Here is a 27,749-nt window from a genome sequence, read left to right as displayed (position 1 = left end):
CAGCAGAAGCAGAAAGACAAATGAGTACATTTCTGAGTGATAGGGGTTTCTACACAGTGTGCGTCCTGACCAGGGAATATGCTGTTGAGGATCTGCAGTTTGTTAGAGTACTTCCTCCACAGACGCAGGACGTAGTCCTCCCAGCGGATCATCTTGCCAAGGATCAGCATGACAGGGATGGTGGGCAGGCCAATGAGCAGGAACAGAGGGTCGGCCCGCTCCATAACGTCCAGGCCCTCCTTATGGCCCACCACCTGGAGAGCAGACGGGACGGTGAGAATGGAAAACTACAGCAGAGGAGTGAAACTGGTCGACTTTTACTTAGAAGTGAGAAGGAAAGACTCAGAGGGGAGCACAAAAGGGGCTGAGACTTGAACACGTCTAAACATTATAGTTTTGTAAAATGGGTAAATGTCCAAAAAGAAATGAAACTTGTCAAACTGCTTTTAGTACACTAGGATTTGAATTTGGAGTCAAATTCACAACCTTAACTAGACTAATCAGACCCATTTTACAAAAACCACCTCTGAGGGGGGTCAGTGGCCGTACCTGCATGACCGTGACCGCTCCGTAGGTGACGGCAGTCCAGTAGATTGAGCCCACCATGATGCCAGCTGCAGCGAAGGGGCCGGCCTTAGAGATGAGCCGGTCTGCCAGGTCCAGCACGTAAACCACGGGACCTGAAGGAGGAACAAAGCAAGTGAGACAAGTGGTGCACACGCAACTGTTATTTTGAAGTTCTTACCACCACTGTTTGGTGTGTAGTCAACAGACGCCGATGCACAGGATCTCATTAATTGGGGTTTTAAAAATTCCGATAACGAGATGTCGGTTGAAAGACATTTTTAAACTTAGATGTGTTTAAGAATTTTGACTGAGATACATACTGAGCACCGTTAGTAATGGCACTTCTGTTCTGCAGTTTCATTAGTGATCAGCCAACATATTCACAGATACTGATATTTGTTTTAAGTTAATGGCTTTTACCATTTCAGACCGTTATTCCTACAAGGTCAGAAATGTACGAGACTAAATCAGACATTCAGCAATATCTGATGGAGGGTGGTCTGTGGTTTTAATTCCCTTTATTTTTTTATTTTATTTAATCCCAGCTAACGCCAGTGCAAAAAGATTTATGCAAATCCACACATGGACATCCGGTCACTGGCAAACATTCAAACACATTTTTGTTATCTCGAAATGTCATTTACGTGAGAGGGAACACTCTCAAAGTCTGCAGATCCTGCTTAAGAGACAGCACTGAAGCCAAATGTAAGGTAACACAGCCAGTGAACAGTGAGAGTGTACAGCAGGGGTCATGAGACTCCTGCTGGTGAAACACCCATGGGGAGTAGAAAAGCATCTAAACTCCACACATACACATCTATTCAGCCATCATTGTATGTCCTACTCGTGTAAAAGAGGTAAAGAGACGCAGAAATCTAACCAGCACTGTGACCTGTAACCGTTTCCATTTCTACCTATGGGCTGAGTTAACTGTTGAACAATGAAATACTTAAGACACGAGGAAGCTCGCACCAAACACTGCAACAGGAAAAATGACAATGCAGTCATGTGAAAGTTTCAGAAAAACATTGAGGCAGGCCAGGTATGGTGCACACCTTGCATTGCAGGGTTATTAACAGACAGGGCGGAGGGTGCTCAGGCAGGTTCCACCAGGCTTAAAAATAACTGGGCTGTTTCACAAGCATGTAAAATTGATTAATCTGAAGTCCAAACTTGTCTTCAGAGCACCTACGTCCCCGCCTGACAGGAGGAGCGGGGCCTAAAAAAAAAAAAAGGGGAGGGGGGGGGGGGAGAAAAAACTACTGCATCCTCCTCTCTGGCATTCCAGGCCGACTCTAGGGAAATCATGCAATATTTACAGGGAGGCAACCTGATTTCCTCACTCAGACAGACCCATCCATATCCTATTAATAACTCGTCCAGGAGTCAGTGGGAGGAGAGTGGGGTGGGGATGCTACCAGAGGAGCCGAGCACTCAACAGCACCGGGTCCTGTGGGCTGAGAGTTACAATGCAACTCAAACTGCAAGATATGATCCACAGCCCAGAGGAACTACTGGCTCTGAAGACCTATTTTCTAAACCCCCTTTTTATTATAATGAGTGCTGCCCTTCATATACACATTTTCTGCCAAAGCAGGAACAGTTTGGGGTATTTTTCATGACATTTCTGCAATGGACCAGATTTACCACTCTAAATTCTTAGCAAGTAATTTTTTAATAAATGAGCCCTACATTTCAGACAGCAATATCTTCTTATTTCTACCCCACAACAGTCGATTTTGACGGCTCCAATGACAACTGTGGCTAATTTTATCAGCCTCCTGCTCAACTACAGCTAAACAAAGGAGGGGACCGTTGACTTCAGGAAAAAGGAGGCAGAGACAGATCATAGAGAACCTGACATGGTCATCTCACATCTCCACGCTGGTTAAGAGAGCTCAGAAAAGGCTATATTTCTAAAGGAAACTTAAAAGGAAAAATTTAGTGCCAAGCTCTTATGAAGGAGCAATACAAAGCATCCTGACTGGAAACGTCACAAACGGCAGTTGTAGTATTATAGGTACTGTAGGTATGATGAGAAAATGTAGGACCAGACTCTTATTTCATTGTATTATTACTCTGTTTGGCTGCTTAGCTCACACACAAATGATTGTATTGTCAATGCTGACTGTTGCTTATTTATGAATATTTAATATATAGAAAAAGGATCATCAGTATTTGAAGTCAGAGGCTTTAATAAAAGTTCTGACAAGCAGAAGTAACTATATTTATCAGAATTCAAACATCGTCTGCAACAGCACACATTACCTGACAGTATGGGTTTAGTTTTGAGATGTTAAAACCTTCATACATTTGATGGATTATTATACAGAGATGTAAAATAATCTCCCATTTATAAAAGTGGTTTAAAGGTTATTTCAAAAAGGCGTTCTGACATGCTTATCTCTTGGGAAGGGTGACATTTTTAAGTAGTGATTTTGACACACGTCTTGTCTGGTTGAGAAACAAAACTACGAAGCGGTATTAAAAACAGTGCTGGGTCATTGGTCATTGTGAAAGCAGGACTTGGTTCAAGAACCCTTTCCCCTCTGGCCATGTCAGCAGCAGACTGATAAATATATAATCCTGCTCATTTATGCCACAAGGCTGGTGTGTACGGCGAGGAAAACAAAAAACAGGCTGACCTGTGGCGCAGAAAGCTTCCATCGCTTTAAGTTGAGGATGACTGTGTTGTAGTTTGTTACAGGCTGCTGGCGAGGGAATTACTGGCAGAGCCGCTGAGCCATCTCCAAGTCATCAGTTTGATTTAATGCAAACACCTGAGCAGATACATTTACGTTAGCCTGCTCGTCGCATGTAAAATCAGCAGCAGCTTTCTAAAATTATTCTGGGGCTCGGTGGTTATTTTGGGGTTGTGGGCTTTTACAGTTGGGACATAAAGACTTTATTAAGCCGTTTGTACAGCCAGGCCACTGTGAGGCTGTTACCCATAAGTACTTGCCACAAGTTGTATACAATTCAGCCACTGTTAGCGGTACATGTATTTCTGCAGCTGAGTACATTCACTAAGAAAGCTTTGAGTTAAGAGCAGTTCATTGCGTTTAAAGCAGGTCTTTCTTTCCTGGCCACTTGTTGAGGAAGGAACCCAAAGCAAGCAAGAAGCATTTGGCGCTTTTAAAGCTACTTAACATGCAACGGAAATAACACTTTTATTTCAAAAAGTACTTCTAAACACAGAAGCGCTCTCGTCTACAGCCAGCCTTTTGATGCTTTCCAGAGATCCTTTTTACTGCACCTGTGTTTGCCGACTGGATTGATCTCGCTTTGCTTGAGCGCATTAATATGGCACATTTTGATGACAGGGTTGGAATCTCTTCCTCCCTGCCTAAGCATTACGGCATCGCAGCCGGAGGGAACTGGGTCGCCCTTAATGGCCGCTGGCACAATGGAGAGCTGAGCAATTCATTCAAGCCACTGGCAGCACATTCCATAATTAAGATAATTAAAAGGGGGGGGGGCAGAGAGAGGGGAAAAGTGCAACTGCAATTCTTCAGTAGTGGGCACGCATGCTGGCACAGTGTTCCAGCTGGCTTGTTTACTCTCTAGGCAATGTCCGTAAAGGAGGAGCAGCAAGGACACACCGTCCTCGGAGTTATATTGCTAGCCAAATTAGCATGATAGGCTGGCTTTGGCTCTGCAGCAGGTGCTGGTGGGAACGTGGCCAGACCACCATACAGCTACCCTTCCCTTTGTGGGCTGCAGTGTTAGTAGCTTCTGCACCTCCTGTGTCAAGTCAGTGAAAACAATCAAGATATGGGTTAATAGGAAAGGTCATCTGTGGCTCCAAATCACCCCCCCACCACCACCACCTGGCCAGACAGCAGGCAGGGGTCCCACCCTGGATCCCAAGCATCAGTAATGCCCGTCAAGCCTCTAGAAATGAACTGGTCTCTGCAGCAGCCCTGAGAATATAACTACTGTGGCAAGTTCCCAACACTGCTCCCCGTGTCTACCTGTCCGCAGCTTTGCCTCCATCACCCAAATTGAAAGCGGTCACCCCAGTGTTTTCAACAAGCTGTGAAATTGCTATTAGTCTGAGGGCTAATTAAAGTTGCAGCAAATACCAAAGCTTGTGAAGCCACTAAAATTATATTTTAAAGTTTTAAACCAAAAATTATATACATAGAGCTATGAAATCGTGGAGAAAGTAAATCATAAATAAAAAAAGGGGAGTATTATGTCTATATAACCATAAAGAATTAAAAATGGGAAAGGAACACTGCAGCAATGATGCAGCAAAACAGACTCCTCCTGCTCACTTTGAAGTGCACTAATGCCCTGCGTATCCTGCAGCTAGAGCCTGGAACTCCTCAGACAGTACACATAAAATCTCAGCTAAGAGGTGGAGAGATTAGTAATAGTCACATTATTCATCAAGAATGATATAGTTAAGCCCTTTATCGAGCCCTTTGCCTGTGTAGCTACTGAATGCAGATGTGGGATGATGTGTTTGAGATTTTTTGGTTCAGACTATAGCATTGCTGGTTTAGGTTTCAGAACCGTGTGATTGGCTGGAGGATTAATGTCAAACATAAAAACCCACCTATCTGGTAGTCTAAGAAAAAACCCAAGTATTTGGCCTGAGAAACATACTGTTCTTTATAATATAGAAATTACAGACACGATGAGTTCTGATGATGTGAATGTGAGATTTAAGTCGCAGGGAAACACTGGAAGACAGCTGTGATTTCATGGATTCCTCAGCAGAGCGGCACACCACTCCACTCTGCTCAGTCAGCCTTTGATGAGCTGTTCCGTCAGCTCCTCCCGTGACCCAATTTCACTCCCACTCTGCTCTCCCAGACCCATCCAGCATCTCTGCACCACTCCCTCAACACCTCTGTCTGACACGAGCTAATGGGATTAGGAAAAAGAACAGTTTTCGCTGAGGAGCCTCTCCACATACACAGCTGTTACAGGGGAAATGAACCTTGTGTTCATGTGTTCTGACCAGTGTGTAGAAATCACTTGACTTCAGTCATTTTTGGTTTTAGCACTTAAATATAAAATAGAACAAATGAAATGTGACCTTTGTCTGGACAGTCACATTGAAATTCATGCGACTCCAGCGTTACTCTAAAGCTACCATTGTCACAATTCTGCGCTAGCTGGTGCTGCGTTGACCACAAACAGCAATGGAGGGGGTCAGTGGACTCTTTCCTAGTCATCATCTACTCCCAAATTCCCTTTTGTCAACCTGGAATCAACTTTCAAAAAAAAGCGTAGGCGCTAACCTCTGTGGTCTCCTAGTTGACTTTGGTGCGACGTCGTGTTATTCTTTTGTGCATGCAAGTCACTTTCAGACCGGGGCCGGTTCACACCATAGTCTGATAGGGGCCAGTCAATCAAATCTTCCTATATAGTGTCTTTATTGAAGTTATTGCAATGGTGGCAGAAGCCTGCTATACCATTCTCTAAGGGTGCTATCCCTCAGCAGATCATCCACAATAAAGAGGAAGTTCCCTTTCAAAATAAACCACTAACCTATCCATCACGATGCTCCATTGCTGCTGTCCAAACCACTTGAGCAAAAGAACACAAACTTGAGGAGAGGTGGGTGTCAGGAGCACATGAGCTTGAGGGTAAACATTTTACCTTCTGGGCCACAACTCCTCGATGGCAGTTATAAAAAGGAAAAAAAGAGCTGGCCAAGAATAACTAACCACAAAGACATGAAGGTGTGGCACACCAAGGAAACACTGATGCAATGTGACTTAAAAGTGACTTTAAAAGCTACCGTGTGATGCAGAGTCTCAGTTCATAATGTGCCTTCAAGTCAGCATGAGTGTGAGTGAGACAAACATTGGAGAACACAAACATGTTTATCCTCTCTGGGAAGGGAAAAAAAAAAAAAGTCTGAGTTTACACTGAACCAGAATAGATTTGCATTTACCTTCGCTTAAGTTTGAACATTAACCTAAAATAAATTTGATTTGTGAGAGTCCAAAACAAAATTAAAAAGATAAGTGTTCAGTCCTCCAGGAAAACATGCTAATGTATCCCTGAAAAAGACACCCGAAGTTGAGCTGAAATAACACTGTCAGATGCGTACTTTTTCACAGCAGACAACTTGTTAGAGTAGCAACTGCACAGGTGTTATTTATATGCATTATATATTTAAGTTCTGACAATGAGCCAGCATTCATACTAGGACACCTAGGAGCCAGAAACTGAAGCAGCTAAATGGAATTCAGCATCATTCATTTTATTATATACACCTGTGCTTTGCCTACTGTGGCATGTCAAAATGTCTTCTGTGAAAAGGGCCTTTTGTGATTCTAGTCGTAAAATGTTAAAGCAATGAGTGTAATGTAGAGCATCTGCAGATACTGCAGCCTCTATTCAACAAACCCCCCTTCAGTTCAACTTCCTGTTAGGCTCCAACTGAACTGTTGGAAAGATCAGATCATTTTTCATGACAAATGAGAAAAGCTCAGCTCAGACTTTGTTCTTCATTTTGGAACACCTGGTCAGACGTGCACTGATGTGGCACGATTGTTTCTGATCTGACATGACCCTGTCAACTGCCCCATATTAGTCAGATACATTTTTTGTAATGTAATGAAGATATTTCTTTTCTGCATGTAAGGGTTTATATAGAGCACCGAGGCCTTGTTCAGACCGCCAGCCCAAATCCGTTTTATGGCGTATCCAGATTAATTTTAGAAAGTCTGAACAGCACAAAACCACATGCCATATTTGAAGGGGGTTTGAAATCAGATTTCTCAGCTGTCTCATTATGGAAGTTCTGGCTGTTCAGATTTTTTCAAGTCAGAAATTATAAATAAAACCAAACTGTATGTGCCTATAGTCTTGTCTTAAAAATATATTGTCCTGTTCTGCACTGCAAATTGGCTCGACTGTTGATGATGATGGATCTCCATTTCTTAAGATTCCGCGCTGGAAAGTCGCATCACCAGCGTACATTCTTACCGATGCCCATGCAGATAGGTCTGGACACACAAATGCAATGTGATCACTTGCAAATAACAGTGCGGACAATCTGTCCTAAACATCTGATTTGCCTACAGTCTGAACAGAGCCTAACTGACAGTCTTAGTGGGACCTGTAAGCAAATAAACACAAGCTTTAATAAAATAAAAAAAAAAAAAAAAAAAATAAGGGGGGGGGGGGGGGGAGAATAGGGCTGGACAAACAGTCACAAATATATAGGACTCAAACAGCAAAGTGCCAATCAACTCTCAGAGGGAGACAGACATACACAGGGTTAATTTACTGAGGAGGAGGAAATTTGCTTATAGAGCCAAAGTGAGTGACAGCACAGCCTTGGTCACTATAAATATACATGAACCTATTTACCAGCCAGGCCAGGCCTCCTGCAGACTAACATTGTCTTAGGGCCAGCTTCTGTCTCAAATTGCAACTTCTCTCTGAGGTTGAAATAGCAGTGGACCAATGGCTGATGGGTAACCCAGTGACAACTCCACACTGTGTCCAGGCTTTTGACATTTGACTGTAAAAATTAAAAAAAAAACCAAAAAAACAAACCCCACAAACTATTCTTTTTGCTGTACCTCGAGTCAGCTGCCTTAAGTATAAAGGGATCCGAGACAGAAACTAAATAATGAGGAGCTTCTGGCCAAATAAGCATGGCTGTGTATGGTGTATGTTCGCTGGATGAGTCATAGCTTGTGTTTGGGAACAATTGAAGCCCTCGTCACTCTGACGTGTCAGGATAATTGAGGCAGCGGCTTCTCTAAACGGCTGCTGGTCAATCAGCCGGGAGCCTGGCCATATAACAAGTGAGCCCCCTTCTGTTCTTCGTCAGGCTGAAAGGAAATATTTACCCTGATCGCCACAGAACCTAAGCTGGCTCCAGAGTAAATAAACATCCACTCAGGCAAGACAAACTGAATAGCTCTCAGAGCTTTGGGTACAGTCACCAGCAGCAGCTATTAAGAGCGTCCTCAGAGCGGAGCTTCAGCAGTCCATTTACATGGAAATTTGCTCTATAATGCCGCTTCTACGTTGACAGCTGGTGGAAAATTTGAGTTTTCATGACATTTTGACAGAATGACTGATAACACTCTTTGGCAGTTTCTCAATCTATCTAACCGGCAATCTTTTTTACTTCTCTTTACAGTTTAAATATGCATCACACACACTTGTGGGTTTGAGTAATTTTTTTTAAGACAAAAGATTTGATACAAGATTCTTAAATATGAATTGTTCTGTTTTCTACTCCTCTATGACAGTAAACTTAATATCTTTGGGTTATGAACAAGACATCTGAGGACATTGTGTTTCCCATAGCCCAAGATAGAGTTAACATTTTACAGAGCAAACAACTAATCGATTAATCAAAAGAAATTATCGACAACCCTACTTTAATGAGCAATCCATCAATTTAGCATTGCATTCCAAAAGTAGAACCAGATATAATCTTGTCAAATAGTCCTTATCAAAACCTGGCACCCGCATTACCCACAATGCACCTCAGCCGCCAACAGCTGGGTCGAAGTGACATCACCTGAGGCAATTTATCAGGTTTTGCACAGTTCCCTCTGGAACCATCAACAGCTTTATACAACCTCTTTCACATGTTCAGTAGTACTCCCAAGAGCTGTAAACAGAATGATGTAGAAATCGGTGCAGTGCCCCTTTAAACAACTTAGCATCACAATCCATTACAAAGTTCTGTATAGTTTTCTCTGGTTTTTGAAAGTACCTGATCCTACGTATGCTGATTGCTTCTTACATGAAAATGATAAAACCAGGAAAATTTGAATCTTAACTCCGCATCACTTGACCTTGGAAAATATAACTAAGTATGTCCCATAACAATTTAATTGTTTTAAGTTTTCCGAAAGCACAAAAACTTTCAAGCATGTTTACTTTTCAGAAATGAATCATATTTACCCTAAAAGGAGAAAAAAACGCTATGGCTTCATGGTTGTCTTGATATTTCTAAGCCTCCAGCTCATCTCCATTTGGGCGGCTGTGGCTCAGGAGATAGAGCGGGTTGGCCATTAATCGGAAGGTCGGCGGTTCAATCCCTGGCTCCCCCTGGTTGCATGTCGAAGTGTCCTTGGGCAAGATACTGAACCCCGAATTGCCCCTGGCGGCTGTTCCGCGTATGAGTGAGTGTGAATGTTTCCGTTTGAGCACTTAGGCTCAGTGTATGTGACTGGTGAATGCAGATGTAGTGTAAAAGCGCTTTGAGTGGTCGAAAAGACTAGAAAGGCGCTATACAAGTACGGAGCATTTACATCTCCCCAGCCCTAGATCCCCCCCACCCCCTTGTGAAATGCTACCCACCCAGTTTGGGAAAGACGATGAGGTATTCTGCGTTGCATTGTGGGCAGGCCACACGGGCCGTGCTGTTGCCCCGCTGCTTCTCATCCACCCAGCGCTGCAAGCAGGACTGGTGAACCCACTTGGTGGAGCCGCGGCAGCGACACGGACGCACCCACTCTGCTGTGCGGTCGTCTTCGTCTGTGGCAAAGCATACCCAGCAACTCCTGAAAAACAAACACACACACCCCCCACAGGTGAAGACAATGACACATTCACACACCCTGATAACTGCAAAAAAAGGTTGCAGATATCTAAATGAATATTTTTGGTAGTTGCATTACAGTTTTACACTAGCGTTCGATCAATATGGGTTTTTCCATGGCCAACACTGATATTTAGAGTGCAGGGTGGCCGATGGCTGATACAGTGCCGATATCAAAACAGAAAAGTCATGTATAATTTCATTATTTCATGCAGAGTACAATCTACATGTTATCTTAGCCATTCATGTGTCATTTTAGATGACAATGAAATAGAAAAATACAATTGGTTTTGCTGTAGATTTCAGAACATGACTGGTGTTTAACAGTAGGGTACATTTTGTCGGCTGCATTATCCTATACAGTATAACTATACATTTAACACTAGCCAGTAATTGTTTTACATTAGATCTGCGATTTAGGATGGGAGGAATGTGTAAACATTTAGAAAAGATGAGTTAAGATATTTAGGCAAACATTTGCTGCAGGATGCACGAGTTACAGTAAAAGGCTCCAAACTCACTTTTTTCACCACCTCCCAAAACTCGCAACGGGGATCGCCAACATTGTTCAAGAGCAGCCACACTAACCAGGCTGCCTGCAGACATTTCCTGTTCAGCCTTGAGTGGATGCATCGGCCAATGCAGAGGGTCTTAAAAAGGCCAGATATCGGCCTGATTAATTGGCCAACCAATTAAATCTGTCCATAACTAGTTCTGACTGTTCTACTGGCCAGAAAAAAGAACTGTCTACAACTGTAGATTCTGTGGTCAAATTACAGGGAGCCAGGGGGGTCTTTGCACCCCCCAAAGGGACCCAAGTTCCCACAGAAGCAACAAAATTAGTTCTGAAACAAATTGGCTATGAAACTAAAAGGAGGTGGTCTTTATTTTTTTTGTAATGTTTGGCAATAGGCGCAGTGGCTTAATAAAGTCAGTCTCTCTCCCTCCTCCTGAAGCCGTCTACAGTTCTGACAGTTTTTATGACAGGCCTGATCTCACCATGGAATTTTAATAAAATGCTGTATTTCAGCTATGTTGTTGGTTTTGTTTGTAGGTTATGCTTTTTAACAGTGAGGCACATGTGTGAGCATCTGTTTGTATCTAGTAGTCTGGAGTCAAAGATAGCAAGCAAGACTAATCTTTCATGTCGTCCCCCCCGAGTGGAAAACAGGCAGTCAGCAACACAAATTCACATCAAACCGTTAATAGTTTAGGCTTATTAGGAGTTCTTACTGGGAAAAGTGTTGGTGAGGCCATTTTTCAGCATTTAGGGAACAATGACAGAGGTAGTGATCAAAGTCCCTCAAATAACTCCAGACTAAATGGCCTAGATGGAACACACATCACTCTGAGCCAGTGACTCCGCATGAAATCAGCCAGGATCAATAGATAAACCCTATAGGCAAACAATCCGTTAGGATGACTGCTTGTCAAACATCTCTGACAGCACGGCAGGAACTGTTCAATGCACACACACGCTCATACAAACAGCCCTTTCATCCTGCCATCTGGAAACAAGGCAAAGAATTTCCAGGGGATTACATTTCAGATCACATCAGTGACAAGATACCATTTCTTATCAAAATCAATACTTTCTGTTATACTGTTTCTCTTGTTACTGTTACTGAATATGGCCACATGCTTTGCATCTAGTTGGCTCTACATTCTTTTGACACTGCCTTGAAGATCAATCACATTGTTACTTGAGCCTATGTTCACCAGGGCATCCCTGTGCACATGAACACTATATTCTGATAAACCATAGCTAGTATGTGCAGTGAAAGCAGAAGGGGGTTTGGTTGCAGAACACTGAGACAACGCAGTCTCCCTTCTATGTGACAACCAGAGAAATGCCCTGTTCTGGCCACAAGCCAAACCATATTTTAACATCCCCCCTCCTGCCCACAAGTATCCCAACACATCCTCATTCCTCTCCTCCCACACACAGTGAAGGTCCTTCTGAGTAAACTGTTCTTCTGCTTTAAAAAAAAAAAAAAGAAAACAAAAAAAAAAAAAAAGGGGTATGAGGCAGGAAGAATCCGCCTCCTCAAACGTATGCCTCCTCACAGGAAAGCAGCAATTAGTATGTTTGGCATGTCTGCAGTACTATCTTCTAATTAATTGGGACTCCTATTGTGAACAAATACATCCAAGCCCTCCTCTGCTCCATGTTTGTCCAACATCTGGGAGGTAATTTGATCCAAGTTCCCTGACCTTACCACAGTACATCTCTTACTGTGACATTATATTGCTTTTCCATAATTAATCAGCAGCATGCGACTGGCTGGAAGGTACCCCACCCCCGTGTCTCACTGCATGGAGGCCGAGTTCAAGAATCTAGACCGGTGACTCTTATCTTATCTACTATGTACCAAGAAAATAGTCATAGGTTAGACCTGAATAATTGATTTGAGAAAATCAGTAACACCAGGCTCCCAAACTATGACTAGAAGTCCTATTGGTTCTGATAAAAACTAAGAACAAATGCATTTTTACACCAGTGGGATAATTGTTGAAATTAAACCAAATAACCAACTACATTGAAAATGGCAAGATTTCATTTAAGCCACGTTCGCATTCAATTAGGCCTGAGGCCAGCTTGTTGCATTTACAGCCTGATAATCCGTGTGTGACATTTACAGTCTCATTTTCATGATTACACTGAACCTTGAACAGTTGGCATTTCACTGGATGAATGAAACAATGATTAGTCTACACACACCTCCCATAGTTTATATTCATTACACAAAGTGAATTATTTCAAGCGTCCCCCCCCAAATTTTAAGTCTTGATTATGGCTTACAGCTCAAGAAAATTAATTCCACTATCTTGCCGTATCTCTTCCCTGCCAGGGTTTAGTCAACTAGATGCCTTCTTCCCGCCTGTGGAAAAAAAGAAAATACCAAATTGTTTCTTGGAGACAGAGGTTGGTGAGTTCTCTTCACTTCAGAGCAAACTTTTGTTGGCGGCCACCTCTAACAGCCCTTCTACACTGGCTTTATCATTTGAGTAGTCGACTCCATGAATCCCCACAGTACACCATGTATATTTCAACCCTTACTCCCAAAGGTGAATAATGGATGTCAAATCTGTGGCCTTCTGTCATCGTCATACTGTGGGTCTAGATGTGCTCTGTTACTGGGGCGTAGAGGGGGCTCATCTGTGAAAGACTGGAAGGCCAACTTGGATTATTTGCTCAGGTTGCTGCCTGCCTGCAGTGGATGATTTTCCAGTACTCCCCTGATGCTGAATAAAACATGACTATGCAGGAGAGAAGCCTTAGGGTCGAGGCGCTCCGGTAACATGGCCAGCTTAAGGGACACGTGGTGAATCTGATGGAAACGACTTCATCACTTCTGTCTCCAGTCCTTATAGAGCTCACCACCTAACGGCCCACCACATCTTTGCTTTTGACAGGTATGTGAGCCTGCACCATACTCAAAAAATCTCTTTTTGCACTGCAAAGCAAGAAAAGGCTGATGAGGGGAAAAAAAAATAAATATGCATCGTGTCACCATTTCCATGTCTTACACCAATATCCCCAAAACAGCTCAGAGGCTGAAACCGATGCAACTATAAAACATGACTATAAGAAGTTGAGTACAACAGTGGACAGATGTCTCCACAGGAGCAAGACCGAGGAGAACAAAACCCAGCGCTCCCTTTCGATTCCTGTAACCCAGCCCCGCAGCATGACAGGACCTAATACAACAGCATCGAAATGCTATCCTCTGTGCGAAACCTTAATCTCCAGCTCGCTGTTGCCTCAGCCCTGTTTAACAGAACACTGGGGCAGATAAGCCTGCGCTGCACATGCACAAAAAGGTCTCCTGCATACAGAGAAGTCATGTGCAACACAACATGAAAACTGGCTATAAATTAAAAATAGACAGTAGCAAAAGTCTGATAAACCAGTGTTCAAAAACCTAACTCAGACTTACTGATTCATATGGTGGAGCAGGTACTTGTTATTCTACAAAGTCTTTACAACAAGCAACACCTGCAAAGTGCCAAATGTAAAAACAAAACTGAGTCTCTCTACTATGTTTTGTTGTCAGTTTGACACCTACCCTCCAACCCCGTGTGCATTTTTATACACATCAACATTGCCGCAGAAACGACCTTCGAGCGCTCCTAGTTCCGTGACACCGTTTACCATACAGGAAATTAGATACTGAGCTAAACTATCACTAACCACCAGTCTGCTGCTGCAACCCGGTATCACACCAAAGCATGTAATACACACACACACACACACACACACACCTGTCCACCATGGCAGTCATATTTTCACATTTACAATACCTTCTTTTTCTGCATTCAGTTAGCAAATGTGACGTCTGGGGCACCATGGTAGTCTAATGGTTAAGCTGCATACAACATAACCGCAACGTCCGTAGTTTGAATTTGTGCCACGGCACCAGTTAGCTTTAGGCACCAGGACTACTTTGTTAGGTTTAAGAAAAGATTATGGTTTGAGTTTAAGTATGTCCTTAAATCAATGTTGACTATTTGTTTCACACAGGAAAAGAATTCCTCCTCCTGTGTTTGACCCAATACTTTTATCATTTAATCTTTAAGTTTATTATATATTTTAGTTTAACAGCAAATACTTCAGTCAAATGTTGAGATCAAGACTTCTTAAGTTGTATTCAGGCTTTAAAGTGAGTAACAGTTGTTTTTTTTAAATTTTGTTCCTACTTTTGCTCCGGCCTCGTACGATTGTAGTCAACATAATACCTTATTATCTCAATGAAATATTGTCAAACAAATGTATGAGTGACTAAAAGGCATTTTATTATTTTGGCCAGTGGATTTTTTCGAATGAGTGAAAGTTAAATTTCAGACACTGCTCACATGTGACTTAAAACGAAGCCCAAACCTACAGACACATGATGTTGACAGATGCGACCACACCTGACACATTCCCCTCTTGCTGCTTAACAACATCTGGAGGTTTCCATGAAAATGTCCTTTAAAGAACAGGAGATCTGATGATGGCAACTTGCCTGAACTATGCTTAAGCAAGGTGACCTGCCGCCTCAACCACTTATTTACATGTTAAACAGGCAAATTCAAGTGGGACTTTTCTGTTTCCACAATGTGCTTTAATCCACCTAATGCTAACCGACTGCTTTGAAACGTCAAGGGCAGGCAAACAGCACGGTGTATTATCCTTTTTATTTCACCAGAATGTGCAGCAATAAAAGACTGTAGATCCTTCCAGTCAAGCTAGGACGTCATTATGTGTTACAGTTCAGCTGAGGATAAAATTTTGACAAAAAGAACAAAACTGTATCAAAGTCACACACCGTGTGAGGGGGGGGTGCAGGGGGTCTGAGTAGATACAGGAAGACAGTGGGATTGACACTGTGTACAAACATTGTCATCGTCTCACAAGTCAGGCTCGCGTTCTTTAACAAGCACATAAGCCACCGCACAAAGGCTCCCTTCACTCGGAAGCAGTCATGTGACTGTGGGAAAGCTGGAGGTTCCTCAGCACAAAGCCAGGGCACCGGATTCTGGCCCACAAACATCTTTAAAGGAAGGTTAAGACCTAGGGGGCCTGCTCCATGTCTGACTGCTTCTATTAAATTACAAACTAGTCTTGTCCGTGTCAGTTAAAACAACCACCAGCCAGGCTGTTTGCCAGCCTTGAATAGTCTAGTAACCAGAGTCTAAGATTAGTACTTTCATGTGTCAAGATCATGATTAAATGAGTCTCTGGCAGACAAATTTGTGAGGTTCCGCTCAGCGGCTGCCACGATGACTCGAAAATATGTGATAGTTTTGTAGTCTTGGAGATTTTCCACATAGGTGGACAAAATAACAGGGTGCCCTTACAATATTGTGCAATCAAATAAAACATAATCTCCAGCCTCTACAATTACCAGATTTAAATCCACACCTTGTTGACAGTGTCATCAAAAACATTTCAGTCTTTCAGTTATGGCAAGTATATTGCATTATTGTTCATAATAGTTTGTGACATTTCCAAAACAGAAACTAAACAGTAAATATTATTCAGGGAGGTGCGTTTGTTTATCACATCATTGGCACGCAAGTTAGTCAACTAACACACCGCGATACAAATTTGTGTACTTCTACTACTTGCAGTACTACATACTGTGACCTTTGTATTATATTAACATGTGCACAGGAGTCCAGGCTGCCCCACATGGGCCAATCAAAGCATAACCAAGTTAAGAAGACTATGACCAGTGGTGATTAGATCTGCAACAGTTAGTGGATTAAACAACTGAAAGAATTCAATGCCAACTATTTTGATTTATTGTTTTATTGTCATTTTTCAAACGTTTGAAAAAGTCAAACATTTCCATGTTCCAGTTTCTTAAAGGTTTGCTGCTTTTCTTCGTCATTTATGATAAATGAAGCTTCTTTGGATTGCTGGTTGTGATTAGCATTTTTTCAAAGTTTAGGCTTTTACAGACTACAGCATTAATGAATCATTAAAATAATCTGCAGATTAATGGATAAATAATTGTTGGGTGTAGCCCTCTACAATCCATTAATGGACATGTTTTTAGGGTTTGTGTTACATTTGGTTAAGGTTAGTGTTCTATCAATGAGATTTCCCAGGGAAATAGAAAACAGGCGTGTGCGTGTCCAAATAGTTTCCAATGACTATCGAATATTTTTGCTTGAAGTGTCCATCCATAATAGACATGAATGAACAGACTGATGATTTTGTAAACATTTGACCCAAATGTTGTCAGAATACCTTATGACATGACATAACTGTTACCTTCTCTGCGTTGCAATTTTAGAAAAAGTAGGCTTGCCTCTTTGCTAGATCAAAGTAAAAATCCCTAACAATACAGTTTGATAAATTATATGCATCTTTATCTATCTAGTTTTTTACAACAAGATAATGAATGTCACTTTTCTCAGGATAGAAGTGAGCGTGTAGATACCAACTCCACCCCTTACAAAAATGTGCACCAAATCATGGTCAATCATGAATAGCACTAATACACATACAGCACACAGCCTGTTTATATTCATACATGAGCAACAGGGTCAGAGCTGGAAAACAAAAGCAGATAAGAACGTAAAACACGGAGGTTGTGAAAGCGCCAATAAAAAAAGGTCACTACACCCAGAAATGTGTTCCCCACATCTATTTGTGAAACACTGCATTGCAGGGGCAGCTGGCTGCTTGTGGCAGGCCCAGATAAGAGCCTGTGGAGCCTTATGTTTGCCAGTGATAGAGGCTCGGTACACAGCAATCTAGAAGCAAGAGGACATGACATAGCCTATATCTTCCTGCTATCAGCGTCTCAAACACTGTCAGGGTTACTGCCTTACACCCGCAGCTAAAGCAAATTTCACAAAGCTCGCATGCCCGTCCTTTCCTCCTGCTACTTTACCATGTGCTTGGGAAATGGTTTCAAAGTCCAAAGTGCAATATTGACAAAGTGCTGTGTCAAATGCCTTTTAGAAACACACTGCACAAGCTATTAAATGCCAGTGACTATTTTGAGGGAAACAACCCACTAATGTGCTTGGACCTAATGTAGCATCTGCTCGCCGCCGCTCACACAGAAGATGGAAAACTCCGTTTTATCATTACATCAAGAATAAAGGTGACATCTTGCCTGGTCAGTTATGGAAAATCTTTGAGATGCTAGGCCATGTTAAAAACAAGACTCTCTGCCCATTTTGGTGGAAGACACTTATCACATCCATCTTAATATGCAGTGCATGTGTGGCCAAGTCCAAGTTTGCGCTTCAATTTTGTGTACTGCCAGGAATATGAAAAACAGTTAGATTGACAAGTCAAAGCACTCAACTTAATAAGCATAACCTGCCAGTTCAACCAATAATTTTATTGAATTCAGCATAGGGCTTCAATGCCCCAGCCACACAATTTTGAAGTGAAGTCAAGATGAACACTTTGCATATCATGACTTGCCCTTTCTACAATGACAATTCATTTTTTAATAAGGAAAATGTACTCATTACACAGACAACATAAACTTAATTCATATAAAAACACCTACTCCAATCCTGGGGTTACTCTAATATTAAGTTTGATCTAGCAGATTTCTCTTGTTTTGCAACTGTACTTCATGGGTAACCTACTCAATTCAGTTTTATTGCCTGATTCAGCCTTACAACCCCCTTGAGGTTTACTAAAAGCGAAAGCTTGCAATTCAAATTTATTGAAATACCAATGCTTGTTTGACTTTTTTCACAATTCAGAGGAAGTAAAAGAGCCGTCCGATTGGCTGGACAGCAGCGCAGGGGCATGACATCTTTTCCACTGGCAAATGTCTGCCAAAAGGTGACAGCAAAAATTATCACTAACACAAAATTGCTTATCGCTGTTCTTAAATAGTTTCATATCACCAGCAGGCGTTTAAAAGTGCAACTACAAATGGTGGTCTTTAGTGAACGCTGCTCTATAAGCCTCTACATGTGACTAAATGCCATCCTGTAAAGCAAATACAGAGTGCGTTTATTTTCAGTTTTTAGAAAGGAAGCTAGGAAAAAAAAAAAGAAAAAAAAAAATCTGTAAATGTCGATCTACAACTTTACACTAGTTTTATTTCTTGGTTTGTGGTTCAGATCAGTTCAATGAAGTTCTTCTGACGCCCCCACGAGCCCCCAGCTAATTACAATACCTACATCTTACAACACATGTATCCAATTAGAAAGTAAAATAAATAAATTATAGGCTGTCTTATGAAAGTGAGAGCAGATTACTTAAATTTTACAAATTCATTTTAAATGCTTCAAAACAGTTGGCAATCCACATTTGTGTAAATATATTCAGCATACCAGTATTTGAAGATGTCTAAAACCAAGCTTAACCATGTCAATGTGACATGCTTCAGCAAGAACAAATATCACATCAACTACAATGCAAGGGGACCCATGTAAACTATAGATGAAAATAGCTGATGTTACATTTGCTTTTATGTTGTATTTGATTTAATGTTGAACAGGGCACCTTTTTTTTTATAGTATATTCTATAATGTGATAACTGTAAATGATCACGATGGGACCACCTCTGCCTCATTTTGAGCCACAAAAATCCCTGAAATTTGGTTAAATCAGAAGAGATGTGTAGTTTTGAACAATATAAATCTTGGAGTATTTTAATTAACAAGTGAACAAATCGAAACCAGCATTTTGTGTTTTTTGAGATTGTCTTAACTGAAAAGCCCTGTTCAATTACTGAAACCTTTCAGAGCTGAAAAACAAACAATTCATTTACTTGTCTAGTCTTTGCCCACATAAAGATAAAATCATCCTTAACTTAAACTGACAACAGGTTCCAGTGAATTTCAGTGTGTTTACATTTGATCGCAGACTGAATTTTACAAAACTTCAAGCCATTCCCATCTCATACTATAATGTTTTCACAAACATGGCCAGTGATCTTCAGCACTTAAGAACTTTCTGTTCCCACCTACCTCTCACAGCTTATTTTGTGTTTCAACATAGGTCACACAAAGCGTATTTGCTTGTTTTTCCTCCTGCTGTCAGAAGACTAACCCTAAAATATCACAAAATTTTAACTGCTCCCTAAATTAGCTGTGATTTTTGTTAGACACTTCATTAATTTAACTTCCCACTTTTTACCAAGATGCTATGATGATTTGAGGCCTGTATAATTTTATACAGTCTTTAAATGGGTACACTATTTCTGCAAATGAAACGTGAGTTTTGCCCTCTCTACTATGGGTGGGGCTATGTCAGGAAAGGGCTGGCAACATCCGAGCTACCATGTCATTTTATCCAGTTTCACCATCACATGAAACTGAATACCTATTCAGATGAATTAAAGCTACAGGACAAAGTCTTCAAAACTGCATATCAAGCCACGCTACCTTTAGCCACAACAGACAGACATCTGTTGATATAAGTTGAACACAAAGAAAGCACTAGAGATATCTAGCTGATGAGTGCGACATTGATATAACATATATACTTTTTGTTGTCCACATCCAAGATGGCAGCACGTCTCTGTCAGTATGTCTGTTCTAGTGTTGGCTGCGTGATACTCATATCTGAAAAATTACTGGTCGATTCTGCAAGTTGTTCGGATAATAACCCCTTTCTACTGGTTTTGGTAGATACTATACATTATTCGGTTGGGGGTTCAGGGGCTTGCTCAAGGCCACCTTCGGCAGTCCCCAGGAGGTGAACTAGCACCTCTCCAGCTACCACTCCACATCTGTTGGACGAGCTGGACTTGAACCGGCAACCCTCCAGTTTCCAGCAAAGTCCTTATGGACTGAGCTACTGCCACCTCAAAAGATCACGGATGTAAATAAAATGGAATAAAGTTCAATAAGCTGCGTCTTTGGGAGCTGGTCTCAATGGACGCATTTAAATTGATTCTAAATTAATTGGATGGCTATAGAGGTTTTAAGATTTTATAATTCTGTAATTTGTTCTCATTTTAAATTGTTGTGTTTGTCTTATGTCTGAAATATTGTTATTTGTGTTGCTGCCTGTCTTGGCCAGGATACCTGAAGTCTTTTACCCTCTGTTAAATAAGATAGTGAGCTAACCTTTGTCTTTACTACTTCCAGTACTACTTTGAAATTATTTTCAAGAGACATTATAGTTGGTTTGATAGATACTTTTTACTTAGTATTTTATTGGTTAGGTGTCTTAAAATACACAGTCACCGTGAATGCATGAGAGTAGAGCAGCATGAACAAAAAGCTGCAACACCAACTAAAAACACTGGAAAGGTTCACAGCAGGAACAGACACTTTAGCCAACACAACCCAGGAAGCCAAACAGACAGAATGATCATGAATGCTGAATGTGAATTTAACGTGCTGCCTAGAGGGGTTAGCTGCTGGCCATCACAAATAAAAAGAAGGATCAGCCTTTAAGACAAATTTGAGGCTGCAGTGTCTGGATTTCATTTAGGATGTTTTGTGTGACCGCCAAAGTGACGAGCTACAGCTTTGAGCAAGGTTCCAAGCCTCATACTGGTCCAAGCGACCCGCAGAGTTGCTGACTGTGTGCCTTGACATCCCTGATGAAGTGTACTGAGGGGTATGGTTGTGTGCGTTTATGGCTCAAAATAATTCCACACATCACGATGGATCTCCCCTCCATGTGACTATGAAAAGGTTCAACCTGGGGAACCGCACACTGCAAAATAAAACTTATGTTGCCGGATGCTTCAATGTCAGACGGCATGTTTGAACTCTTGTCAATGGTAAAACTTGCCACTGTAACACTCCTACAGCTTCAACTGGAATTCACCTACTTGTGTGTGCATGCATTGGACAGCTATGACAGTTTGGGTGACACAAAGCTAAACCTGTTCATTGAAGAGATTTCACCACACAAACAGGGTTGGTCAGTAAGTACACATCCCCTCCCCCCATTGACAGCTTTGATTTGTGTCTGTCTGGATGAACTATGTGTTACTCATGCACACTCTTGCTTTAGCTTGTACAACTTAATACAAATAGTTATTTTTCAATCAGGTTTATGGTGTTGACCTTTCCAACCCCGATTTTTCCCCTAAAGACACAGCTTTGTCTGAAGATGTCTGCACCCCCCCACTCTGTCTTTGTCCTCAGTGTATGCGCAATATGATTAGCCCTCTTTTTCAAATCTGTTTGGTGACAAACGTTTTCCATGCACACAAGTCAGACATATCATGTTACTTGGGAATTACTTAATATGTGGTCATTGTGTGCACACGTGTGTGCTTGAATAGTACATATTCAGGGGAATGAAAGCAAACTTGTCATGGGAATGGTTTTCAGTGTCTTATGTAATAGAAGATAGACAGTTTACTCATTCAGTGCTATAATGATTGTTAACTATGAACGTGACAATTTTTGAAATGCTACTGATATACCCTTCTCGTCGTAAAGGTCAGTAGTTTACAGGTCAAATGTTTGGGTGAGTTAAAAGAGGCAGTTGACACGAAGTCTTTGGGTTGGTTTACGTGTAACAAGGTAAAAAAATTAACTATATAACGCTAATGTGCATGTGTTCAAGTTGATAGGCAGGTATTATGATCACTCAGCTGTGTTAACTTAGTCTGATATTCAGTTAGTAGTGGAGGACATCCTGTCTCAACATTGCAGAAATACATTAACTTAGCAAGCTAACGTTAATAGTACACAAAACAGTTTAAATACATTTCTCGGTATAAAGTCGACGTGTTAAAACAGACAAAAAACTAAGTTAACTTCCCCATATCTGTCGAGTGTTGTGATTTCACGTAAAGCTATGTCGCTACCATTAGCATGTTAGCCTTAAACTTGAACTCACCTGTCCAAATTTTGCTGCATGGCCGCTGCACTCTGTTCCTCCATTAGAAGCAAAAATAAATACTGAAATACTGTCTTGTTGGTAGAGCAGATTAACTGTCTTAAGTTACGGATAAAAAAAAATTAAAATGGTAGGCCTGTTAATTTGCTGCAGCTGGCGTTGAATTACTTGTTAGCTAGCTAACTAGCTACATAGGCCTTTGTGTTGTTACGGCGCGTCAGCTGCAAAAAGGGCCAATTGTTTAGCATACAACTATTCCTTCACGGGCATGGCAGTTCATCTACGAGCGATGCACTATTTCAACTCAAATTTAACTTGACATCGGCTACGGCCTCGTTTGTCACTAGTATTATCGCATTGGCGTGGCCGCTTGTCTCCATTGACTGGAAGCCTGTGAGGCACCGCAAAATAAGCACGGCTGTGCGTGGTTGCATCATCAAAACAAGGATGACGCTGACAACGACACCATTCCCTGTCATGGGAAATGTAGTTTAATAATGCTTTCCTCCCTCTTATGGCCAAAAATATCAAATTAATATTCTGAATCCGTTCCCGACAGATGTGCCAAAGAGAGATCACGGCGTCTAGAAGATAGACCTATCATGAAGATGCATATATGGCTGCAGAACACTTCTAATAGCGGTAAGACGTTTTCATTAGGCTACATTCATTTTTGAGAAAGTAGCTTTTGCTCCACACCTTCTCTTCTGGTATTCACTTAATTATAAAAGTTATTTTTTATCATATCACATCAAGCGTTTCTGCTTAGTTGACGAAAGCAATTAATACCTATAGCCTCACTTGTTTCTCACTTACATGAACCCTGCGCGTGCGTGTGTGCGCATGCGTACATGATGAGAGAAAGAAAGAATACTATTGTATTTACTTATTTAATGAAATTAATTGTTCTTATGTAATGTATATGTAACTTTGGCAATATTGTTGTTATACATTCATGCCAATAAAGCTAATTTTCTTTCAATTTTGAATTGAGAGACAGAGAGAGAGAGAGTTGTTAGACTGTCATCACTATTTTTGTTATTGCTGCTTTAACTCCATCTTGTAACCTAAAGGTCAGCTTTGAAGCTGATCTTTTTTTTTTTTTACCACCGCAGAAGGAACATACCGGTATCCTCTCTTTGCTGACTAGCCACTGCAATAGTGAGAAACTACAACTCCCTACAGCCTCCTCGGCATCATCCATGCGCCGCAGTCAATCAGCTGTTGAGGCAACTGCTGACTATCTCGGCACAAGGGTAGCTCGTTTGTCATATCTAAACCCAGACGAGGCAAACAGAAATATCTTTATTTACAGAGTCCCCACAAGGTGAACGATAAAGGTAATTCAAACTTCACGTTGGGCAGAGTGGAAGCTTTGTGTGCATGCTGTTTTGTCGTTTGTGTGGATGGACACATAGCCTATGGATTAAAGGGACATTTCAAGGCAACACAGCTTCATGAAATGTATCGGATGCCTCGATCGGGGCGATGAATGGTCACGTTTTGGCAGTGTCTGTGGTAAAGGGCCGGTGAGGTGAGCCACTACTTGCTGCTGATTATTGTGCTTTGATGACCTTGGAAACGCAGCTCTTGGAGAAGGAAACACGGATTAACCGTTGGGGTGTGTGCAATGCAGGCTATTGCGATTATACCATTAAAAGTCCAATTTGTATCATTTCTGTCTGTAACATGCTGCTGAATTTACCTGCATGTCATCTGGAGTGTTATTTTCAGTCTGTGAATATTGCGTTCATGTTATTGACAGGCCTCTAGTGCAGGGTGCGCGTTAGCTCTCCTGCAGCCAGGTTCCGACAGTAAAGAGGAGCCTCATCAATGTTATCTTTTTAATTTAGCGTCATTATAACCTTGGATGATTTGACACGATTTCTTGCATGTGCTCCAGCTGGATGTGCTCAATTGCCCAGTGTAGCCTCTCAATAATCAAGCATAGGGTGGTCTATTTACATTTTAAGATTGTCTGCCCACTGTTGCATTTATAATAGTCTAATGTGGCAGCTTAATGGCTTTCTGGTTACAAAACCGCAATCATGATAATATTCGCTTAATTTGCACTTAATTTGGCTTTTGATAGGCGTTGTCTCTTAAATGCAAAGTAAAAGATAATTTTGCATGAACGGTTCAATATGGACTAGTCTTTAACTTTGAATAGAGGACAGGACACCGAGTAGAGCTTTCAGTGATGTTCCAGCATTGGCTTTAAGTTATTATTGTCTTAAAATGCAAGTTACATAGGCCTGTGGGCTGTTGTATGTCAATGCCAACCCGTGGCTGTGTCAATGCGGACCTCGGGCAGAGTCCCTCTTTGCGCTAATAAAATCCTAACTATAAATCAAATTGTTCCTGTATGGACTTGTGGCTACTAATTTGGCCAGTCAACTTTATCTTATTTATCAAATTAATTCTCTTATACGCCGAGCTATAATAAGACCGATAGTCATTGTAAGGGCAATGTTTAGCCACAGGCACATGAGAGATCTTTGCGGTAGCCTATAATAAAGTGGTTCAGGTGCGTCACTTTCTACTGCATAAAAAAGGGCGAAGTTTTTTTTAGTTTGAAAAAAGGGCTCCGTGATCGTGTGTGTGTCAAGGTAGACCTGTCTTTTAACCTTGCTGAAGGACAGCTGACTGTATTTACTGACGTATGTAAATGAATATAGGGGAGGTCCTTGGGCAAAAAACACACACTGAATCAGTTTCACATTGCAGCTCCGGAGTTCATGCGTGGAAGGAAAAACGAGACGTGGCGAAATCTGGTGAATATCTGCAGCCATATGCTCCGTGTAATTTGTGGGATTTGTGAATCAGTCTTTTAGGCTTGGGAAGTGTGATTTTTTTTTTTTTGTCTTTTCGGCTAAATGGGTGATCACGCATTCGCTTTGCAGTTGCCTGGTCCCTCTAACATCATATCCATGTCGGAGTTGTCCCAGTTCATCAGATTCTACAGCAGCCCAGCGAGCCCGGTGTATGATCTACTAAATTACAACAATAATAATAACTCCTCGTCTCTGTTTCCCCCCGTTGCAGCTCAGCAAACCATGCAGGATGATTTACTGATGGACAAAAACAAAGCCCAGCCTCATCATCAGCAAGATCCGACGCAAGCAGACCCTCCTCCCTCCACCCCGACCCCGTCATCGGAACCCACTTCTTCTTCATCGGAGTCGGAGAGCCCGTCAGCCGGGAGCAACCAAGCGGCTTCAGCGCTGAACAGCAGCAGCAAGGACAAAGTGCCGATGGAGTCGCCGATCCTGCCCGGGTTGAGCTTCCACCACCAGCCGCAGGAGACCAGCGGTCCCCTGTCCTCCCCTTCCTCTTCGTTTGGGAGCACTTGGTCCACGGGGTCCACAAACGCCGTGGACGATAGCTTTTTCCAGGGAATACCCTCGGTGAACGGGACGATGCTTTTCCAGAACTTCCCCCACCACGTCAACCCGGTCTTCGGGGGTAATTTCTCCCCGCAGATGGGTCTGGCTCCCCAGTCCCAACAGCATCAACAGCAAGCCCAGCAGCAGCAGCAGCAGCAGCAGCAGCAGAGGAGATCCCCTGTCAGCCCTAACCAAGGCCCCTTCCCCCAGAGAAACGCTTATCAGACCATCATGAATAACAGCAAGGGGTCGTCGTCGTCTTCTTCTGCCCCGTCGTCCGCTTGGAATAATCACCAAAACGCCGCATGGAACACAGCCTCCAACCCCTGGAGCGGGCTGCAAGCAGGCAGGGACCCGCGCAGAGCGGTGGGCGTCGGGGTCGGAGTCGGCGTCGGGGTGCCGTCCCCCCTGAACCCTATCTCCCCAATGAAAAAGCCCTATAGCAGCAATGTTATAGCACCCCCTAAATTCCCAAGACCTGGTCCCCTCACCCCCAAGCCGTGGATGGAGGACAGCGCCTTCAGGACTGACAACAGCAACAACATACTGCCTTTCCAGGTAAATCCATAAACAGTAAGCCCAGGCCTAGGCCTAGCTCTGTCTCTTCAGCCTGTAGGCTATTTAAACGTGTTCACCAATGTTGTCAGCTTTAACCTGGTGGTCGACCTCTCAAAAATATAGACCTTTTTAAAAATGTATTTTACATAAATATTCATTAGAAACCATCAGTGCCTGAGATATAAAAAGGCTATTCGATAAGGTCACCCTGAGCCCATCAGTAGCCTATGAATTCATTAGGTTCATATATTATTGATTGATTTAGTGATTGATGCTAATTATGTCCTTTGCAAATTGGACACATTTACAATTAGGCTTTATTTTATAGCATGAATCATAGCCTACACATTGCCAATAATTTTCTATGTTTCTCACACATTGACTATAGGTTACCGACGCAACCGCAGAGGCATTCATTTTAAGTTGATTTTGATAAAAGACCTTGTTATTTTAAATGTGCGAAATATTAACCATCGACCATAGTTATTTTTACGCATTCGAAGACAAACACTTTGAGTCAGACCCAGAAATACTCGCTGTGCGCGGTTTATTGCATTAAATGGTTAAACTTCCTCTGCCAGCTCACTCGTGAGGTTTAAAGGACACATGACGCATTCAGGTGCTCCTCCTAACCTCCTAAATTCAGACGGACAAGACCCGTATAAACACTCTTGATCAGTTCACCTCAATGATCAGAAAGGATTTCTTGTTTCCTGTGATATATGTTATAAATAACCTACTTTACAGTAAGCTGCAGAAAGGATGTGCTGCACAGTAAACGGGAGAAATCATACATCAGCCATTAAGCTTTTTAATTGATGCGTCCTATAGGCTATAAAGGTTTTGTAAATATGTAGAATGCATGGCAAGATGACTGAATATTGAGGGTACATTGAGGGTATATTATTGTAGGATATTGTAATTGTAATATTGGGGGTTACATTCATGCCCATTATTAAAAAATAAAAACACTAACATTTATTAGTAATATTAATAATAATAATAATAATTAGTCATTCTAACCATAGGTTTTTATAGACGGCTTCCTTGCTCTTCCCTCATTATCTCGTAAAAATGCTTTATTTTTCCGTAGCTGTTTTCAACACGGTTGGTAGTTTACGTCCTCTCTCCCCATTAATTCCAAGATTTTCGACAGTGTATGAAGGCAACATCCATTCTCGCATTTGATTGGCTTGTGATGGATAGTGGGCGTGGTTTGGAACTGAGACGGGAACGCAGCGCAGGTCCAACCCGGAAAGTAAAGGATTTTCACAATTTTGTAGTAAGAAGAAGCCAATATTACGCTCTTATTGTGAGTTTCACCAAAAATATTTTACACAATACAGGTGCTGACATTAACATATGTCCGTGCTTCTGCTGTGTGAGGGCTGCAAGACCAGGAAAGCTACCT

At 41.9% G+C, this 27,749-nt stretch overlaps 2 protein-coding genes across 11 annotated transcripts in view; one reads left to right on the top strand and one right to left on the bottom strand.

Annotated features, from left to right (window-relative positions):
- march5 (membrane-associated ring finger (C3HC4) 5) overlaps positions 1-22,799 on the bottom strand; it is a 27,857-nt gene extending 5,058 nt beyond the window's left edge. The window contains exons 1-4 of the mRNA XM_046070684.1: positions 22,395-22,799; positions 9,868-10,070; positions 550-680; positions 71-254 (exon numbers count right to left, since the gene is read on the bottom strand). Of these exons, the coding sequence (XP_045926640.1) occupies positions 71-254; positions 550-680; positions 9,868-10,070; positions 22,395-22,438 (562 nt within the window). The 5' untranslated portion in view covers positions 22,439-22,799. The remainder of the gene's footprint in view (positions 1-70; positions 255-549; positions 681-9,867; positions 10,071-22,394) is intronic.
- A 203-nt stretch (positions 22,800-23,002) lies between these two features.
- Positions 23,003-27,749, top strand: part of cpeb3 (cytoplasmic polyadenylation element binding protein 3) — a 39,147-nt gene continuing 34,400 nt past the window's right edge. For 2 of the 10 annotated variants that reach the window (XM_046070683.1, XM_046070682.1), the window contains exon 1: positions 27,575-27,650. Coding sequence is in view for 8 of the 10 variants with exons in the window: in XM_046070673.1 (XP_045926629.1) it covers positions 25,271-26,338 (1,068 nt within the window). In the remaining 2 variants the exon portion in view is untranslated. Of the gene's footprint in view, positions 23,037-23,509; positions 23,735-23,909; positions 23,929-23,997; positions 24,016-25,114; positions 25,169-25,220; positions 26,339-27,574; positions 27,651-27,749 lie in introns of those variants that run through there. The other 8 variants (XM_046070674.1, XM_046070679.1, XM_046070678.1 and 5 more) reach the window with 8 other exon arrangements.

The sequence above is a fragment of the Micropterus dolomieu genome, linkage group LG15 (assembly GCF_021292245.1).
Source record: "Micropterus dolomieu isolate WLL.071019.BEF.003 ecotype Adirondacks linkage group LG15, ASM2129224v1, whole genome shotgun sequence".
NCBI lineage: Eukaryota > Metazoa > Chordata > Actinopteri > Centrarchiformes > Centrarchidae > Micropterus > Micropterus dolomieu.
Note: the sequence above shows the minus strand (reverse complement) of the source record. Positions and strands in the feature narration are given on the sequence as shown.